Genomic DNA, 17,722 nt, shown 5'->3' with positions numbered 1-17,722 from the left:
ATAGCTTTTCTCTCTGCATTCATTTGTTGTGAGACAGGAGCATTCATACTCATGCATATACAGAAGAGAGCAGCAGACATGACGTGGATTATTTCAAACCCAGCATGGAAAGGAGGAGCTGGGTTGGAGGTGGAGTTCAAACGAGCTTGCAGAGGTGGCAGCAGCAGCTGTACAGAGGCTAAAGCGACTTAAATACCCCACTTATTCAATTTGCCATTCAGATGTGTAGACAAGTATGAGCTGACTAACAGACTCATATCTTACTCTTTACTTTTACTCAATTTAAAATAAGTCTTGTGTAGTAATTCACTTTATGTCAGTGCATAACTTGCACTTCTAATTTTAAATCAGTAAAAATAAGACTCCTGTGTTCCTGAGCTTCCCCCGCAGAGAAGGAAGAAGTCGTTGTATACTTTGTTCTACCTGCGATGTTGAGCAGAAGAGACACACAAGCTGAAACGAGTGGCAAAATGTCAGTAAATCCTACTACACTGAGACTGCACTTTGCAAACAGCTTTAAAGGGATGGGTTCAAATGCACTTACCCGCACATGCAGCTGGTCCGGCTACCAAACATTTAATAGAAAGGCTCAGATTACAGTTCACAAAACGGGAGCGTGACTTTGTTCTCTGCTGAGAATGACTTTACGCCACTATATGTTGTCAGTGCAAATGGGTTATATTACAAACTGTTTAAGCTGCTCTTAACTTGATCTGTACATGCACAGCTGCACTGCTCTGATCAAATGGAAAGACTGTGGAGGAAAAACAAAAACAGTAGTACTTGGAGCAGAGTGGGGTCAAGTGCTGTTTGCTCAATGATTTCTGCTACCACATATCAAAGAATAAAACCGCTGTCAAGTGAAGTTAATGAAGGAAAGAGATGCACTGTGAAACTTTTTGTCCTTATCATATTATCACATTGTAATGTATGTTAAACAAATGCTTGCTGGCCCAACAGGCTGAACATTATGTGAAACATGTTCTCAAAAGCCCCCCCCCCCCCCCCCCCCCCCTTTTTTTTTTTTTTTTTTTTTAAATGAGAAAAAAAAGTCATGTGAGTATTGATCTGCCTGGTATTGGGACCTAGCTCTCTTTACCTGTGAGACTGTCAGCTTTTAAGTTGTCCCACTTCAGTTATACACAGGTAAAATAACATTAACATCCTTCATGACAGAAGGTGTTATACAGATGTGTGTAACTCTGAAGTGCCCTAAAGTGCTTGTGCGAAGGGCAGGGTAGGAGGTATTCACCTAACACAAAACCCTAGGAAGCGTCATGTGACTGTAATAGATTAAAAGTGGCCAGACTGGGAGAGTTTGTTTGATATAACAGCCAGCTTTTCATAGCCTTCCTTATTTGCTTATTTGTGTATGTATGTGGTTTTAATTCTCACAGTGGCAGCTTGTTTGGATACAATAAAAGAGCTCATACATGTTACTCATCTTTTCCATGCAAATCGTTTGAGTTTCCTCTTACAGCTTCCCTGTATTGACAGAATGCAAAATGCTACTGATCTACTGCAGAGGATCAGAACTATGAGGCTTATCTAAATTATTATGGAAGAATTTGTAAACATAGACTTAACAGTGGACAAAGGATTAACTTTCATATAAGTGCAAAGGCTTGAGTGTGACCGTCTTTGCTCAGCTCCACTGGTCTTGCTCAGCTTCATATTATAGCTTTAAACCTGTTATTATTTGGGATAGAGAAATGTGGTTTACATAATTAAACAGAATGTAAAGAATCTCCCAGGGTACGCTTTCAAAACTATGCATTTTTAAATAAACGTTCATGCACACCCCACTTTCTCAGGGAGCAGCAGGGGGATCTAAGGTATGCAGGCATGTTTGAATATTCTTATAGATGTGTATGTAGTGAACTATAATGATGTGTACCTCCATTTATTCAGCTAGCCATGGCACTCCTGTAACTCACTGGGGAATCCTAACGTTCTCGTGTGTGTCTTTACAGGCCGCTGGGGCTGCCAAGAGCTGAAACCATATATATACACAACCCCAGTCAGGAAGTTCCTGTCACACTGCTGTCAATGTTTACATCCAGCAGACATTTTTACATACCTTCCTTTCACAGAAGAGTAAGTCCATAGAAGATTCTTAACAACTAGTGATGCTTAGAAATAATTGCAATTGAAGTAAAATGTGTATCTTGTTCAAATAACTTATTGCTTTGTGTTTTCTCTGTACCCAGGTGATCCCTCCTAGGGGGAAGGCATCTTTTAAACTAATTTTCCTCCCGTCTGAGGAGGGCAATATAGAAAACACATTATTTATAAACACATCGGCCCATGGGCTGCTGTCATACCAGGTGAGTTGCAGACGTGTTTTTTTTTACCCTCACTTCGTGTCTCCAGATAAGGGGATAAGCATTTGCTTACTGTTTGCATGCTATTGTTTTATCGCAGTATGTGTCCTTGTATGAGCTTACAAACGGTCTCGGTCATGTCAGCTTTTGTTATTCTCTAAGAAAGTGTTATCCAAAACAGAAGCTGACCAGACTGCTGGTTTCATGCTTGCTTCGTCCCACGTGCACACGCTCACACGCAAGTCAAAACGCTGATCCTTTGTGCCATTAGAAAGTTGAGCATGCAAATGATGTTTAATTCAAAAATTGTTTGCAAAGCATGGCTGAGGCTAAAGAAATAAAGAGAAATAATGCTGGTAGGAGAAAGCGTTTATTTATTCAGGGCTCCGCTGTTACCTCGAGGTAGAAAGCACGCTGTTTCATAAGTTTTTTTTGTTTGTGTATTTGAGGCTTTAATTATTTCACTGAAAATGTTTTTGCATTTTACTGCAACTCTGCAAGCTCGAGTTAAAGTAGATTGCTACAAGGAGAAGAAAAATAAAGTCTGGTTGTGAGACCACTTTAGGGTTTATCTAACCTCAGCTTGCTTAAATACTGTAGCCTTTGGTTAGCTTTGTCAGAGATGTTTGCCTTTCAAGGCTCGGCTTAACTGAAAATTGTGTCACTTGCAATGCTTGCTGTATTTGAAGCAGGATCAGTTAAGTTGTAAGTTGGATGTCAGACATAATTGGGCTCTACACTGAAACCAAAGCATGCAGAGACTGCCCACAGAAATCCAAAAGTCTTAAGTCTGTGTAATGACGGTTGTCATAGGCAAGTCTCGACACTCAACAGCCATCTTGGCAACTCCTCTGGCATTTATTTATTACCAACAAAACTCAGAGTTTCCTGGTTCGATTATTATTAAGGAGTGGCTTTGGGAGTAAGGGTGTTCACAGGCTGCTATTATTATCACAGCAGCATTATAAGAGTTTGACTTTATTTCAGGATATAATCAGGATCAAGCCATCACACCTGTGATTTTAAAAAAGATACCATAAAAACTTCTATGTGAAATTAAAGTTTGCAATCGGTACAGTGCCACAACAACGAAGTAAACATGAGCCAATAACATGCCACTGTCTTTAATACAGTAATGTTTGCACTTGATAGTTTTGCATAATTTCCTTCATAGTTTAAACATATAGTGGAGCTATATTCAGTCAGTTTGCCTTTATTGTTTTTGAGTTCTTCCATGTGCATTCAGACTGGAATAAATCATCCCAAACACTCGTATGTGTTGATGACACTTGTTTGTGTACTTGCTGACGATGTTTCTTAGTATAAATTTATAAATGTTAACTGCTTGTTTTTCAGGTATTTGGTGTGGGAGAAAACCAGGGATCGTTAAAATCTGTCCAAAGAAAGGATAGTGTGCTAATATTCCCTCACATCCAGAGCATTAAGCTGACCCAAACTCAGGTACTTTCTTGAATGTCTCTGTGTTTTTCTGTGGAGGACACACAGAGTATTGAATAAGAGCTCATCATTGGAAACAGCTGATTTTCCACTTTCCTGCCAACGCTGATAAACAAAATTGGCTGCAAAGATACAAACAGGAGCTTTGTTATGCACACTGGCATGAGGTCTTATTAAATTATGAATGTGTTTGGCGTCAGCACAAAACTTGATAGAAAAAAAAAAAGCTTCTTTTTTTTAACATTTTTTAATTAAAAATGTTAATGTTTGCTTCCAATGTAACAGACACTTGCTTTCAAATCAAATTAGCCACACAGAAGCATTCATTCGTACACGCTTCACAGCGACGCAAAACCGAAAACCAATGAACAACTTCTGTATAGTTTTTGAAACAAGCTGAGGCAGTGAAAGTGTGTGTCTGTCTTTGTCTGTGTGTAAGAGGCATCTGAAAGGCGTGTCCGCCTCCACAACAGGAAGTGGGGTGGCAGTTGCAAAATGTCAGCTGAGAGAAGTGCAGAGACTTGTGTTCACTCAGTCACACAAACGGCTGCCAAAGCTGCATGCACGATTTTTTTTTCTTTCTATCTCTCCCCCACAGTGTTCATGTATATGTGTATTTCTTTTTCTTCTTATCGCACACAAATTGTAACATTTGCACCAACTTTACAATTTTTTTGCAACATTTTTTTTTCTTTGTGGTGTTCTGCTTCATGTTGTAGCCGATGTTTAAGTCTTTTTAGTGCCGTTTAGGTTCTTATTCCATGTTATGTGCATATGAGGTTGAAAAGGTGTTTTTCACTCTGTCTTGCAACTTTGTAGTGACTTCCCCATCTGAGCTCATTCCCACTTTACACATAATTGCTTAAGCACTTCAGTGCCAGGACTTTCAGTTTTGTTCTGTTCTGTTGCTTGAAGTTCACCTCAGATCTGTAATTAGGTACATGCATGTATGCTTACTTTTACTTGATGTTCTTTTGTCACACCTTTCCCAAATCAGCAGCTCTCAAATCAGTGTAAACAAAGTGGATTGGTCATTGTTTGTTTATTTACCTTGAAAAAGTGTGGTCTTTATACACCAAATTGTTGTACTTTAAAATATCAGAGTGCAACTTCAAGAAAGCTGCTCTAAACTTTGTATCCTGCTGTGCACCTGTTGGGATTACAGTACTGCAATGCAAATGCTTTTACAGCAAGTAAAAGAAAAAGGCTGTTTAACCTGTGACCATTGCTGTTGCTCTTGCAGGAAGATGCCTCCAACATCACTATACTGGGTCTACTCCTGGAGTGCAGCTTACCGAAGAGTTGGAACAGTCCACAGGTAATTTGTCTCCATCTGTTTCAGTAGTTGTCGAGCCTTTTCAGCTGACATGCTGCTCTGGAGAATCATGTTTTACAAGTACAGGGATTCGCGTGCCTGGATTTTAGACCTCTGAATTTAGAGGTTCTAAAGACAGTGGGAAGATCTTGGCACATTACTCCAGCTCAGAATGGTTTTAAACACACCTGAAAATTCAGCAGCTTCTCTCAAGCACTGTTGTTGATTTTAAAATCCTAGATATTCTTGATTTGCAGTTACTGCAAGCATTCGAAAATATCAAAAGAAAAGCACGATGCTATGAGAAGAAGCTTAGGGCAAACTTTGTGGAAATAAGGAGAAATAAATAGAAAGGCAGTTAGCCGCGTACTTGATTTTTTTACGATGTGTGATCTTGCACCGTTTTTAGTTCACCCCTACTTAGCAAAATCGGAGCTGAGCTTCACTCCTCTTGAGCAGAAGGCCTGCCAGTCTTAAACTTCCAACAGACAGCCGGGCTCGTCATCTGAGCGCCTTCTGTTTTCTACAGAAGCCCTGAGGAGAGGGAGATCTCTTGCCAGGCTTTTAATTGCTTTCTCAAGAGACCTTATAATCGAAGAAGTGCACATGAAGTAAGAGAAGACGGCTGCAGACACAGACAACTACGCTGTCATATTAATACAAACTGAAATCTTCCTCGTGTGCTGTGGCGTGAGTGCCCCGGCCGTAACTTTTGGCTCGTATCCAGGACAGACACCTGCTGCTCAGTTCTTTTTCAAGTCTACTTGAACAAAATGGGCTTTGGGTCGGAGTCGCGGCTGCGTACAGATCAAATGAGCCCAACAGAAAGTTACCAGCAGTCTTGGTTTCTCCGGATTAGTTTTGCTTTTGCAGGTCTTGATCCCCCAGTGGCACCAAGCCATAGTATCTGTCTGCAGTTCGTCAAGTGGTGATTCACCCACTGAGACGATCCCTGGTTTGTAGTGAGATTTGCACTATCCCACTACTGATCTGTCAACTTTAAGAGGGTGTTAGTAACAGGGAGGGTGGTAGCAGTTAACAGACAGGCAAAAGTGGGCAGCTAAGTCAGGGTATGTATTTAGTCTCTGTTCCTGCTTGTTGGATTTTGTTTTAAATTCTCAGATTACTCGTCATTGTTCATGTGCTCCTTATTTTGTCCTTGTGTTTGGTGCATGACTGTATGCTTTTCCTGTTCTGTCCCAGGGGTCCTGCCTCCAAAGCGAGGAGCGTCTCAGTCTGCAGATTAATCTGTCGGCGCGTGGTGACCAGCCTGCTGACCTGGACAAGCTCAAGCCCTATGTCATTGAGCACATTTTGGTCCTACTGGTGGCCCCTGCTGCTGAACAGGATGCAATCGGTGGGTGTCTGCGACCTTTCTGATTCATACCCTGAAGGCAATTCACACCGCAAGCGTGCCACGCTGCACGACCTGAATCTGTCGTTCATAAAACAGTATTTCAGTATGAAAAGAGAAACATGCACTGGTATTTTATTTATTTATTTATTTATTTATTTCAGCCTACACATGAATTACATCATTGAATGTTTGTGTGGTGGAGCTCTATCAAAGCAAAATAATATTTACTTTTTAACAGATTTAACCATAACAGAGCTTCTATATTTCCTGTGGAGTCGCATCCATTTTTTTAAACGTATTAGTTTAACTAGAGAATGAATACAATTAAAAGACTTTGATTATTTTGCAGTTTCGAAAGAACCGTCTAATGAGAGGCATGGGAAATATGACATCAGTCCTGATTTTGTTTTCTTTCTCTGGTTTTTGCACCAAATCAGGGCGAAGGTTAAAATTATTTTGGCCACAGTTGTGTACAGAACCACTTTCTGAAGTATTTTATTGTACTTACCTGTTTTCTGATGTCACTTTGCTTGAGCTGTCATCCTCATTCTGTTGTATTACACATGAATCACATTTGTATACATTATTCTCATTCCTCTTTGCTTCTTCCAACAGGGGAATCAAAAATAAGAGTTTATATGTTAAATTCTGGAGGGAAGAAGCTCTATATAAAGGTGAGAGTTCTGCCTTGTTGTACAACAGTCAGCGAGTAGAATTATTGCAGCTCTAAAACGTTGTTTTATGTCTCCAGGACATGCAGGTGCTATCAAAAGTAGAGGCTAGCTTGGACTTTAATCAGGTTCTTCTGACACCAGAAGCAAAAAACTTCACTGGAGTGGCTACACTGGCCTGCAGAGGTGACTACTTATTTAAGTTGCAATAGTTTGCTCTAAGCCCGTACCGATTCTTCTGAGTGAAATTGTATTTGTATTTTCTATCAGGCTCGTTGCCTGGCCTCGACCAGAAATGTATAAGTCATATCAGTTTGAAAATTATGGGAAACAGGACAGCCTACAGCTTCCCTGGACTACATGTTCCACACAGGTAACATGGAGGAATTTTGTAATCATCACAATAAACGTATATCTGATCTGAAACAACGTAGCCCCAGAAATAGTTCATTTAAGTGTTTTTAAGGTACTAATAAAAACAGACAAGTATATCAATGTATATCATCTATATTTTCCTTCTGGGGTCATTTCTATACTAATGTTTTTATTTCTTTCTTCAGATGGCCTGTTGGGGATTTGTTCAGCCTGTTCCAAATGAAACAAAGAGCTGCTAACCAGGTGGACTTGTGGCTCAGCAACCCCTTCCCTGTGCCTCTCATTGTGTTGAATGCAAGCCTCTCAGAGAAGCTGCAGGGGGTAATGAAGGTAGGCATGCACTACTGCAACATGTGATGATAGAACGCAGTTTTTATCACATGATGATCAAATTTGCGGCAGGTTATGGTGCATAGATTTTGACCTGTAACAAGTTATTCATTCATCATATGGATTCTAAACAAAGTGGAAGATTTAACAGATTATCTCTGCTGCCCCCTGTCTGTCAGGTGATGAACTTCAACACTCCACTGACAGTTCCTCAGGGCTGCTGGCACGTCCTGTCCCTCCAGCTGCTCAGCAGGGCCCTGCCTGTTAACCAGGTCTCCACCCTGAGTCTGAATACCAGCCTGGGCACAGCACTGCAAGTTCCACTGTACTTCTATCCTAATCCTTCCAAGGTAAAATAGCAGTTTCAGTGGTGAGTAGGTAGTGTGTTTGGGTCGGGCATTTGTGTAGAAATTAAAAGTTGTATCTTTGCCATCAGGGAGAGGTGGTGTTTGAGGCGGAAAGAGAGTGTGGACGTCCTTGTCCTCTTAGACTATCTGAAACAGGTAAAACTTCTCTCTTTCTTTCTTTCTTTCTTCCTGTGATGGAAGATGTTATGATCCAAGTTATTTTCTGGTGTGTTTTATTAGGTCGCTCAGAGTGGCAACGCTCTCTTCTTCCAGCTTTTTCCCACTCGTCTTGGGCTGTGGACAGCAAACTAGCAGCTGAACTCTGCTCTCGATGGCAGAGCCACAAAGACAAGCTGCCTTGCAGGTTATTCTTGAATTTAACACACACACAGAAACACACACTCCTGCACTGTGTGCTTTTATATTCCATCAGCGGTCAGCATTAGCATAATTATTCATGTAAATATGTTCGTCTTGTCAGGTGGCCGAGACTCCCAGTGGAGGCATCGTCTCTCCTGGACTTTGGTGCTACTCCTGTCAATGAGAGCAAGGTGGGTGATGTTTGTTTAATGAAAATACAGCATTTATTTTTTATTAGTTGTACATTTTAAGATTTTTTTTTTTTTTAAATTTAGGAAACATTTATTCTTAACAAGCATTTGTCTTATAAAGGAAAAAAATTTTTTGTTCCAGGTTAAGACGTTCATGCTGAAGAACCCTTCGTCTTCAGTGGTTTCTGTAGAGATTCGGGTCCTCTCTCTGTACCCTGCTCCCCTGGAGGCTCTGGACCTTCTAACCAAATGGTACATTGTCAAGTTATTGTTGCAGTTTAGTACACGGCTGTTTGGAGTTTTGATGCCGCAGCACCTCCTTCTACTCTACTTCTGAAGGTGTTTTCTTTGTTTGGGTTGGCAGGTTTAATATCAGCCCTCTCTCTGTTAACATCAGCACAACAGAGTTCTCTCTGTTGGCTTCTTCCTCCAAGGTAAGCCTCGGAAAAACTCCTCAAAATAAAGCTGTGCCACTGTCTCATGTTCCTTTCTTTGACTAATCCTTTCCGTTTCTTCCCTCCTGTGTGCATCTGTACAGGTGGGTAAGAATATGGAAGAAAAAACCGGAGTCTTACGTCTGCTGCTGCAGCCCTGGGAGTCCAGAGAGGTTGCTGTGGTTTTTACTCCCTCTGAACACAAACCCACCACCACCATTCTTATCATCAGGTATTCATTGATAATAGTGTTAATGGATTTGATTGTGTCTTCTGGGTCCATATGTGCTGAGTTTTTTGTGTTCCATAGACATTTCACAAATCCGTTTTCCGACATTTTTGTGGTACCCGGTTTGGTACAAAAGTGTAGTGGAACATGTTTTGTAGCCAGTTTTTAAAAAGTCGGTAAGTTGTCTGTTTATAACACTGAAGACTAAATGTGGCATGATTTAAGTGTCTCTTGATTTCCTATTTTAAGTTTCGACGTCTGAGTTTTAATCTTTTTTTCTTTCTTTCTTTTTTTTTTTCAGGAACAACCTGACGGTGTTTGACATGGTGATGGTGCAGGGCCACGGGGCTAAAGAGCTGCTAAAAGTCGGGGGGAAACTGCCCGGTCCTGGGGCCTCTTTACGCTTTAATGTTCCTCAATCAACGCTAATGGAGTGTCGTGATGGTGAGAGTGAAGTTTATCAGCTGTCATATTGATGTAAATTTTAAGCTAACGTACGATCAAAATCAGGCTAATGGGCATTATTTCTGACGCTTACAGGTCTGCGCAGCAATAAGCCCCTTTTTGCCATCAGAAAGAGCTTCAAGGTGGAGAATGCCGGCGAGCTTCCCCTGACGGTCATGTCAATGAATATAAATGGTTACAAGTGTCAGGGATTTGGCTTCGAGGTGCTGCAGTGTCATTCCTTCAGCCTCGATCACAACAGCTCCTCTGAGCTCACCATAGCGTGAGTGGAATTTCACACCCCTTTCCTTCATGACTTCCCCTCATTTAACTTTTTGGGTTTCATTTTAAACCATAATGTGGTTTACTTTGCTGGTTGCGCAATATATTAGTTGCCCAATATCCTACTTCTCTTGTTATGTATTTATTTTTTGCTATTTCTCTTCCTTTTTTATATTCTGCTACAATATGTCCTGAATATGTCTTCCTCTCCTTTTTTAAAAGTCTCATCATTTTGGCTCTTTTTTTTTTTTTTTTTTTTTTAAATCATTTTGCCGTTTGTTTCTCTCTCTGCCTCTACCTGTCCGCGTCTTCAGGTTTACCCCAGACTTTACCTCATCCTGGGTCATTCGGGACCTCACCCTTGTGACATCACGTGGCACTTCTTTCCCTTTTACCCTCAACGTGACGCTTCCCCATCACATGTTGCCCCTCTGTGCCCAGGTGGTTCCTGGCCCCAGCTGGGAGGAAACTTTCTGGGTGGTCACCCTCATCTTCACATGGTCAGTAACAGTAATTTGTGAGGAGAAGCGGATGCATCGGGGAACGTTTATTGATTGGGGTTTAGTTTTTGATTAACTTGTAAATTTTTTCGGATCTCTGTTTTTGTTGCAGTTTCTCCTTGTTTGGTGTGTGCCTGATGGCCTTTTATCAAGCACAGTTTATCCTGCATGAGTTCTCTGCACCGAGCAGCAGGAGCAACCATAACTCTGTCTTGTCCCGGGAAAATGGTTCAGTCAATAATATCACACCTAATGGAGTACAGTATGTAGATTTGTCTTCCTCATTTATTTATGTAGACCAATCGTAAACATAGCAGGAAAACTTTTTGGTGTTAAAACACTCTAAATAGTCAAATGTCTGTCTGTGCAGTAAAACAAAAGGCAGTTGTAAGACCTACGTGGACACCTGCCACACATCCGACAAAGGTAAAGGCCGCGGGTCTCCAGCCTTAGCCAACAGCCTCGCCCCTCGACCTCAGTCCTCAAAGAAGGGCTCCTCAACCACACCCTCCCAACAACAGAAGAAATGCAAGGTTTCACTCTATTACTCCAAATATAAACCCAGCTCATCCACAGCATCAGCTGGTGCTGTGACAGTGGACGAAGAGCTGGAAGACCTGAGACCAGACCCGCCCCTCACTCCCGACACCGACATCTGCAACAACAACAACGAGCCAGCTTTCATCAATGAGATGGAGAAGATGACAGCCCCAGACTTTAAAGAAGTCGTAGAAGATACAATGCCAGCAGCGGTTATGTTTCCCATGGAAATACCTGCTGGTTTCCCAGATAATGTCACACTGGGTCCAGGACCCAGACCGGGCCTGTTAGTGTGCAGTCCCATAGAAAACACTGAGCACTATGCAGAGAAGATGGAGTCTGAGAAAAGGGACAGTTCTGAAGTCGAGGTAAAGGAGGAGTTTTTGTTAGACTGTTGCATTTCTGTTTAATTACAATAACAAATTCATTTCTCCTTTGACTTTTATCATCAAAGAGATTTCTATAGGAAAAAAAAAAACCTCCAACTGTCATCCCTGTTTGTTTACCCCGTCTAGCTGAGAGACGACTGCAAAGGACAGAAAAAGAAAGCGCAGAGCACAGAGTCTGGCACTGCAGCAGGGAATAATAAGGGAAAGAGGAGCCGCAGGAAGACTGAAAATGTCTCCAGGTAATACAACCAAAGCAACACTTAATGTTTTTAAAGCTCATGATGAAAGATACCTTAAGACATATCTTTGACGTTTAATGTAAAAACAAGCAGAGACTCAGTTAACCCAGTAATATAAATATATATAATGTGTTGTTTTGGGGGGGTTTTGTTGTTGATTTGTCTCCTATTTACCGTTGTAGCGCTCCCGAGCACAACATGCAAGTAACACCAGAGAGGGAGAAGGAACCTGTTTGGAAAACTGCGGACTTTGTCAGTGGACCCCGCAGCAGGAACCGCTCCACCAACAGCTTCAAGACAGAAGCACTGAAGCCTGTGCAGACTGCTGAGAGCCCACTCAAACAGAACGGTGGGCACAAATAACTGACTCGGCCATTACCGAGCTTCCCTTAAATGAAGCTACTTTGGTGAGGAAAGTCGATTCTCATTTCGCTGGGCTTTGTTCCTGCCAGGTGTGTGTCCTGCTCGCACTCGGAAGAAGTGTACTCCAGAGTGGCGCGTGGGCAGCGTCTGCGAATCAGGCTCAGACTCAGGCAGCTCATCGGGCAGCGTGAGGGCCAGCAGAGGGAGCTGGGGCAGCTGTAGCAGCACCAGCAGCATGGAGGGAGACAAGGACGCCAGTGCCCGGACACACCGCTCCACTACCTCATCTAGAAAAAGTATGGGGCGCTTACCTTCTCTTGAAAAGAAACCCAACTCAAATTGTTTTGTTGCAGTGCTGCTTTTTTTGGGTTTATAGCGGTGCTGTCTCTGCAGCCAGCCTCACACTTTCTCAGCCGTTGAGTGAATGTGTGTAATGTAGGAAACTAGTCAGTAAAAGTCTTCTTATAATAGATGAGAACTGTAGTTTGCCACTTTTTAACATTAGTCAGTTTGTTTGTTTTTCCAGGGGACTCCATGCAGTACAGTGTGTACCCAAAAGAGGTTGACAGCTACCAGCCCATTAATGCCAACTATAAGACTAAAAGGTACGACAAGAACTGGTTCTGATTAGTATCAATATAACATTTCTTTCTTTCTTTTTTTAATCTTTTTGTTTGCCAACTTAAACAAATACTAATTTATCAGTCTGTAATTTGTATTCCAGTGACTTTGTCAGAGGTGGTCATTCATGTGGTTTTTTTTACTGTGCTTTCATAGGATTTGTACAGTTTGTAATGCCAAGAGCTGGATTTAGGTTATCTTGTGGTTTATTCAGACGCAGTGTAAGTCGTAACGTTTGCCTTTCCTCTGTTCAGCATGAACAGCCTGTACCATAAAGACCAATGCCAAAGCCAAGAGTCCACCAGGCCCAGCTTGACCTCAAGCTTTGCTGCTGCTGTTGCTGCAGGAACGGACCAGAACACGGGTAAAGGCTTAATCATTTATAGCAAAGGCACACTTTTTGAAAAGGCAAAATGTGCAGTAAACTCGTCTTCTACAACGGTTGTGCGTCTCGTCCGTTTTCGTAATCGTTATCGTGTCCTCTCCTCACAGATGTGACAGGTCAGTATCTGCCTGAAGATACATGGTCAGCTCCACCCATCCCCCTCACCAGTGAGTTCAGATACAACACCACCGAAGCAATGCGCTACATACCACCAACCACCGCGTCATACCGCGGGTGAGTATTTGAAGATGTTATGGAAACACTTGGTTAGTGGTGCTTCACTCAGTTCCAGTAAATGAACTGTCTGCGTGGGTCTTTATGACGGCACCAAAGAGAGGGCTGGAGTTAGTGGAGTCTAAAACAAATCTAGTGTCCGTAACAGACTCTTAGATTCATAAAGTGATTAAAAATGATAATCCAGATTAACAGTTATTGAAAATCTTTAGTAGACATGGAAATAACTTTACAAATGTGAGCATAAAGTGGCTTTTCACCTGTGGATAATCTGCATATTCAGCTCAAAAGTTTGGTGTTACTCACCCTTATCTGTAAACAGCATCCCTAACTGAGTAAGCACATGCTTGAATATCTTTCCTCTGCTGCTGCACTGCGTATTTGCTTTTCTGTAGATTAGTGTTTCAGCTTCTTTGACTCTGTTAAAAATTTCCTCCTCTCCTGCAGGTTACGTTGGAATAGTGCCAGCAGCCACTGTAACAGTTCCTATAACTACTATCCGGAAAATGGCTACATAGGTACGAGCTCATGATAAGCACTTTGAACCGGTTATGTGTTCCCATTGCTTTGTAGAAGATCAGCTATATAATACTGTAACCAACAAATAATGCAAAGGCTAAACGTCACTGCTGGTTCAAGTCTGAGTTGTTGTTTGTTATCACTTTGCAGGTAATGGAACTTTTACAAGTGGTTTTCACAGTCAGGAGGGCCAGAACATGCACAGCAATCAGACCATCTGGAGTGACGAGCAGCCTCAGGAATCGCCCTCAACCTGGGACACAGCAGCCTGTGTGGGCAGCAAGGTGACGCCTCATAATACGCAAGTCAGATGGTTAACGCGGGGGTTCTTAAAGTTTTCATGACTCTGTGCCAATTTAGGAAAGCATCTGGTTGAGGGCGGCAAAGGAAAGATGCACCAATTACACCACAAAGTTTTGTTTTTAATTTAATAGCAGCACTGTAGGGCTTTTCTTTTCCATCATGCCTGTGGTAGGCTGAGAGGCAGTAATCAGTTCATTTGCAGATATTCTGTTTCAAAGTGCAAATGTTACTATGAATTCGTGGTTTTACATCTTTTGCTTCAAAGAACGGTGGTTTTTATCTGTAATTGTATTTTTGTACCACTTCCAGTGGCTGTTTCAATTACTCACACTAATTGTACTTGGAGATATTATTTTATGTCCATTATGTTATATATGACAGCAGTTTATCTTAATGATTCCTTTTGTGATATATTTTCTATACACTGGGGAAAAAATTATGTTTTTATAGCACACAGGTTCTCTAAATACATTTCTTTAGTTTCAATAACCAGAGTCAAAACACTACTTCATGATTCATCGTGGTGGTGCAAACAAATGACAGTAAAATTACCTGAAATCAATGACTTCAGCTGCAGTCAGTCGAGGGGAACAGATTGGAAGTTTTTTCTTTAAAAAAAAAAAAAGAAAAAAAAAAAAGAGTATTTATCATTTTTTCTGCACCTTGTAAAGTTACTTTTTGTTTACTCACAATCATATTTTCATATTTACATTATTCTGATTACATGTTTATAAGGGGTGGGAGTGACTCGCAGTGTTATACTAACAGAACGCACAGTAAAGATGGTATGGCAGCTTCTGCAACCAGAGCAGCCACTGCAACTACAGCAGTAACTGAACTGCAGCAACTAAACCTGCCGTGAGGCCTATAAATAAACCATGTAAAGATGACACATGAGGGGTTTCAGTCCCCTAAAGCAAATACACAGTTGCACTTCTGTAAATTGGATACATAAAGCAACACAGAGAAGTTTTCTAGCACAACTGGGTGGTGTAGTTTGCCTTACAGTACTGCAGAGACATCGTCGCACTGTAGGTATAAACAAACACACTGTTTTATCTCGGATAGGCTGGAGATGGTTAAGATGCTGATACAGCTGTCAAGATTACTCTTTAAATAAATGTGTGATGGGTGATAAAACCCAGTTGCGATTCCAGTTTAAACTTCGAACCTTAGATCAGTGGTGTCAAACATAAGCCGTGGGGATCAGAATCGACCCAGCAAAGACTTCAAGCCGGCCGACTGGACAGCTTTAGAAAAGTGCACAGATTTTGAGCTTTCAGCTGTATTTTCCGAAGTTTTACAGCTTTTCCTATTGATAAAGATCCATCTTCCCCCATTGACATTCACACTACATGTGGCCTACAGTGTAAAACGGGTTCGATGTCCCTGTTCGAGATGTAAGCTGGATGTGTGTCGATTGGATCAGTGTAATTACACCTCTGACGTCTGTGTTCTGACTTCTGATCATTTTCAGAAAGTAATCAGCTCTGTGCAGAAATAAGGAAGCAGGGAATCTGGGTTAAAGAGTATGTTACTGTATTTAGGATAGAATCAGCTTCTCTTCTGTTTGTAGTCTCTGTTTCGTGTAGCTACACTAACACGGAGGGGGTGACGCTTTGATTTAATCCTGACATAAAAGAACACACAGTGACAGACAACAAATTTAGCTCCTTTCAAATTAAAACCCAGTTCACATCTTTCTTTTGGTTCTTGTTAAGTTTTAGTCATAGTTGTGATCTACAGAGGAATATACATGTTTCCCATAAACCAGTCTAAACAGACAGGCTCACATGCAAGCTAACAGGCTAGATAAGAGAAAGGGAAGTTCATCTTGAAGACGGAAGAGTACAGGAGACTGTGTCACGTACATCTTTACCGAGGGTAAAAATAGGGCGGGGGTATTGCTCTGTCATATAGATGTGTGGAGTCAAATACCCCGGATAGGGCACCAGAGAGTTAAAAGAAGAAAAAGAGGCATGCTGCTACAGCAGCTGGTTTATTTCCACCAGTCCAGTCTGTGTGGCAGAAATGAGCAACACGATTAACACGAAGTCTTTTGGCCTTTTGTTGTTGTTTCTTTTAATCCAGCATCCTGCACAGCCATTTATTTGTCAGGCCCGGCCTGTGAAGCAGGTTGGGAAGAGTTGGCTACAAAAAGAAAAGGAAACCTTAATTCTTTACCCCTTGAAAACCTATTAGAAGTAACCCTCAAAGCACTTTCCTGAACTGAGTGGTGACTCATATTTCAGGCTGCTTATAGATCGAAATAACTGGGTGGCCTCTGCCGATGCAGCTACCCTTGGAAAAATCCAGATACGATTCTAATGGTCGTTAAACCACATCTTTATTGATATATACTGAAGTGTCAGTGCGTAAACATCTGCTGCATCAATGACAAATGAGTTTATACAGATGTTAACAGTATTGTATACATCTGAGCATTTCTGTGACCCTTGTGTGACTCACTTTGGTTCAGTAACACTTCAGCTAGATCTGAGAAACTTACTCAAATTCTTTGAGGTATATTTGTAAGACTGTGTAGAAGAGAAGAGGATTATCACATAACTCATAAAGATGAGGGGAAGTGTTGCCATCTTTGCTGAACTGGAAAGGTCATTTTGTTTTTGCTGAAAAGGAGAGACAAACGGCAGCCAGGTCGTCACTGTGGGGAACAGATGGTATCAGAGTGCAGTGAAAGGTGAGGTCAGAAACTGTCGACCCCTCCTGACAACGTTTTTCCTCTCTTCCGCCCCCACAGCCATACTTCTCGGGTACCCGCAGTCTCTCCCCCATGTCCAGTCTGTTTGGATCCATCTGGACACCCCAGATCGAGCCCTACCCGAGCCACTTCCAGCCCGAGCGATCGGCCCCGGTGTCCCCCATCACCCCGCCTCACTCCCCCTTTACTCGGGAGCCAGTGGGGACCTGCGGACCGCTGCAGTACTCCAGCTTCAACCCTTTCGGCCCGCACATGAACTTGGACATATGGAACTCTTCATCCAACCGCAGCTCCAACTCGCAGCTCTCCAACGACTCCGGCTACTGTGGAGATGTTTAAAACAAGTAAATACAGCAGAGCTTAACTATAATTGGAAACTTATAAGTCAAGAAAAGGAAATAAAAAAGAATGTTCTTTTATCATTGATGGGGAAAATGTGAATATTGTTTTTCTTTTATGTTCCCATTTTCAGATGTTATATGTTGTGAAAGGTTAAGCATTTGTTGTATATTTTTCTAGCTGTTTTGCAGTTTTGATCATAGAAAATTAAAAAAAAAAAAGTTTTGTACTTTAACTTCATGCGTCTTGTTTTTTTAATTGACTTAAGTTTACTTGATTTTACTTATTTATTTATTTATTTGTCTTTACTTTCCTGTGACTTTCAATTAGGGGTGGGTTTTGATGATCAATTTATCGATTAAAATTGATTCTAGCTTGGATAACGTGATATCAATTCTTTAAAATCCTGAATCGATTTTTTTTTAATATAAATTTATTTTGCCCGAAATGA

General features: G+C 41.5%; 1 protein-coding gene across 1 annotated transcript in view; it reads left to right on the top strand.

Moving 5' to 3' along the window:
* tmem131l (transmembrane 131 like) overlaps positions 1–17,321 on the top strand; it is a 32,815-nt gene extending 15,494 nt beyond the window's left edge. The window contains exons 5-34 of the mRNA XM_040023724.1: positions 1,974–2,097; positions 2,211–2,327; positions 3,681–3,785; positions 5,026–5,100; positions 6,301–6,454; positions 7,070–7,128; positions 7,206–7,311; positions 7,396–7,498; positions 7,686–7,830; positions 8,010–8,180; positions 8,267–8,333; positions 8,418–8,541; positions 8,659–8,728; positions 8,871–8,980; positions 9,093–9,162; positions 9,267–9,394; positions 9,693–9,835; positions 9,932–10,118; positions 10,432–10,617; positions 10,730–10,879; positions 10,988–11,525; positions 11,673–11,785; positions 11,968–12,134; positions 12,238–12,444; positions 12,675–12,753; positions 13,024–13,133; positions 13,262–13,388; positions 13,836–13,906; positions 14,058–14,191; positions 16,972–17,321. Of these exons, the coding sequence (XP_039879658.1) occupies positions 1,974–2,097; positions 2,211–2,327; positions 3,681–3,785; positions 5,026–5,100; positions 6,301–6,454; positions 7,070–7,128; positions 7,206–7,311; positions 7,396–7,498; positions 7,686–7,830; positions 8,010–8,180; positions 8,267–8,333; positions 8,418–8,541; positions 8,659–8,728; positions 8,871–8,980; positions 9,093–9,162; positions 9,267–9,394; positions 9,693–9,835; positions 9,932–10,118; positions 10,432–10,617; positions 10,730–10,879; positions 10,988–11,525; positions 11,673–11,785; positions 11,968–12,134; positions 12,238–12,444; positions 12,675–12,753; positions 13,024–13,133; positions 13,262–13,388; positions 13,836–13,906; positions 14,058–14,191; positions 16,972–17,271 (4,240 nt within the window). The 3' untranslated portion in view covers positions 17,272–17,321. The remainder of the gene's footprint in view (positions 1–1,973; positions 2,098–2,210; positions 2,328–3,680; positions 3,786–5,025; positions 5,101–6,300; positions 6,455–7,069; positions 7,129–7,205; positions 7,312–7,395; positions 7,499–7,685; positions 7,831–8,009; positions 8,181–8,266; positions 8,334–8,417; positions 8,542–8,658; positions 8,729–8,870; positions 8,981–9,092; positions 9,163–9,266; positions 9,395–9,692; positions 9,836–9,931; positions 10,119–10,431; positions 10,618–10,729; positions 10,880–10,987; positions 11,526–11,672; positions 11,786–11,967; positions 12,135–12,237; positions 12,445–12,674; positions 12,754–13,023; positions 13,134–13,261; positions 13,389–13,835; positions 13,907–14,057; positions 14,192–16,971) is intronic.
* The last annotated feature ends 401 nt before the right edge of the window (positions 17,322–17,722 follow it).

Source organism: Simochromis diagramma, unplaced genomic scaffold (assembly GCF_900408965.1).
Source record: "Simochromis diagramma unplaced genomic scaffold, fSimDia1.1 OVJJ01000302.1, whole genome shotgun sequence".
Classification (NCBI taxonomy): Eukaryota; Metazoa; Chordata; class Actinopteri; order Cichliformes; family Cichlidae; genus Simochromis; species Simochromis diagramma.
Note: the sequence above shows the minus strand (reverse complement) of the source record. Positions and strands in the feature narration are given on the sequence as shown.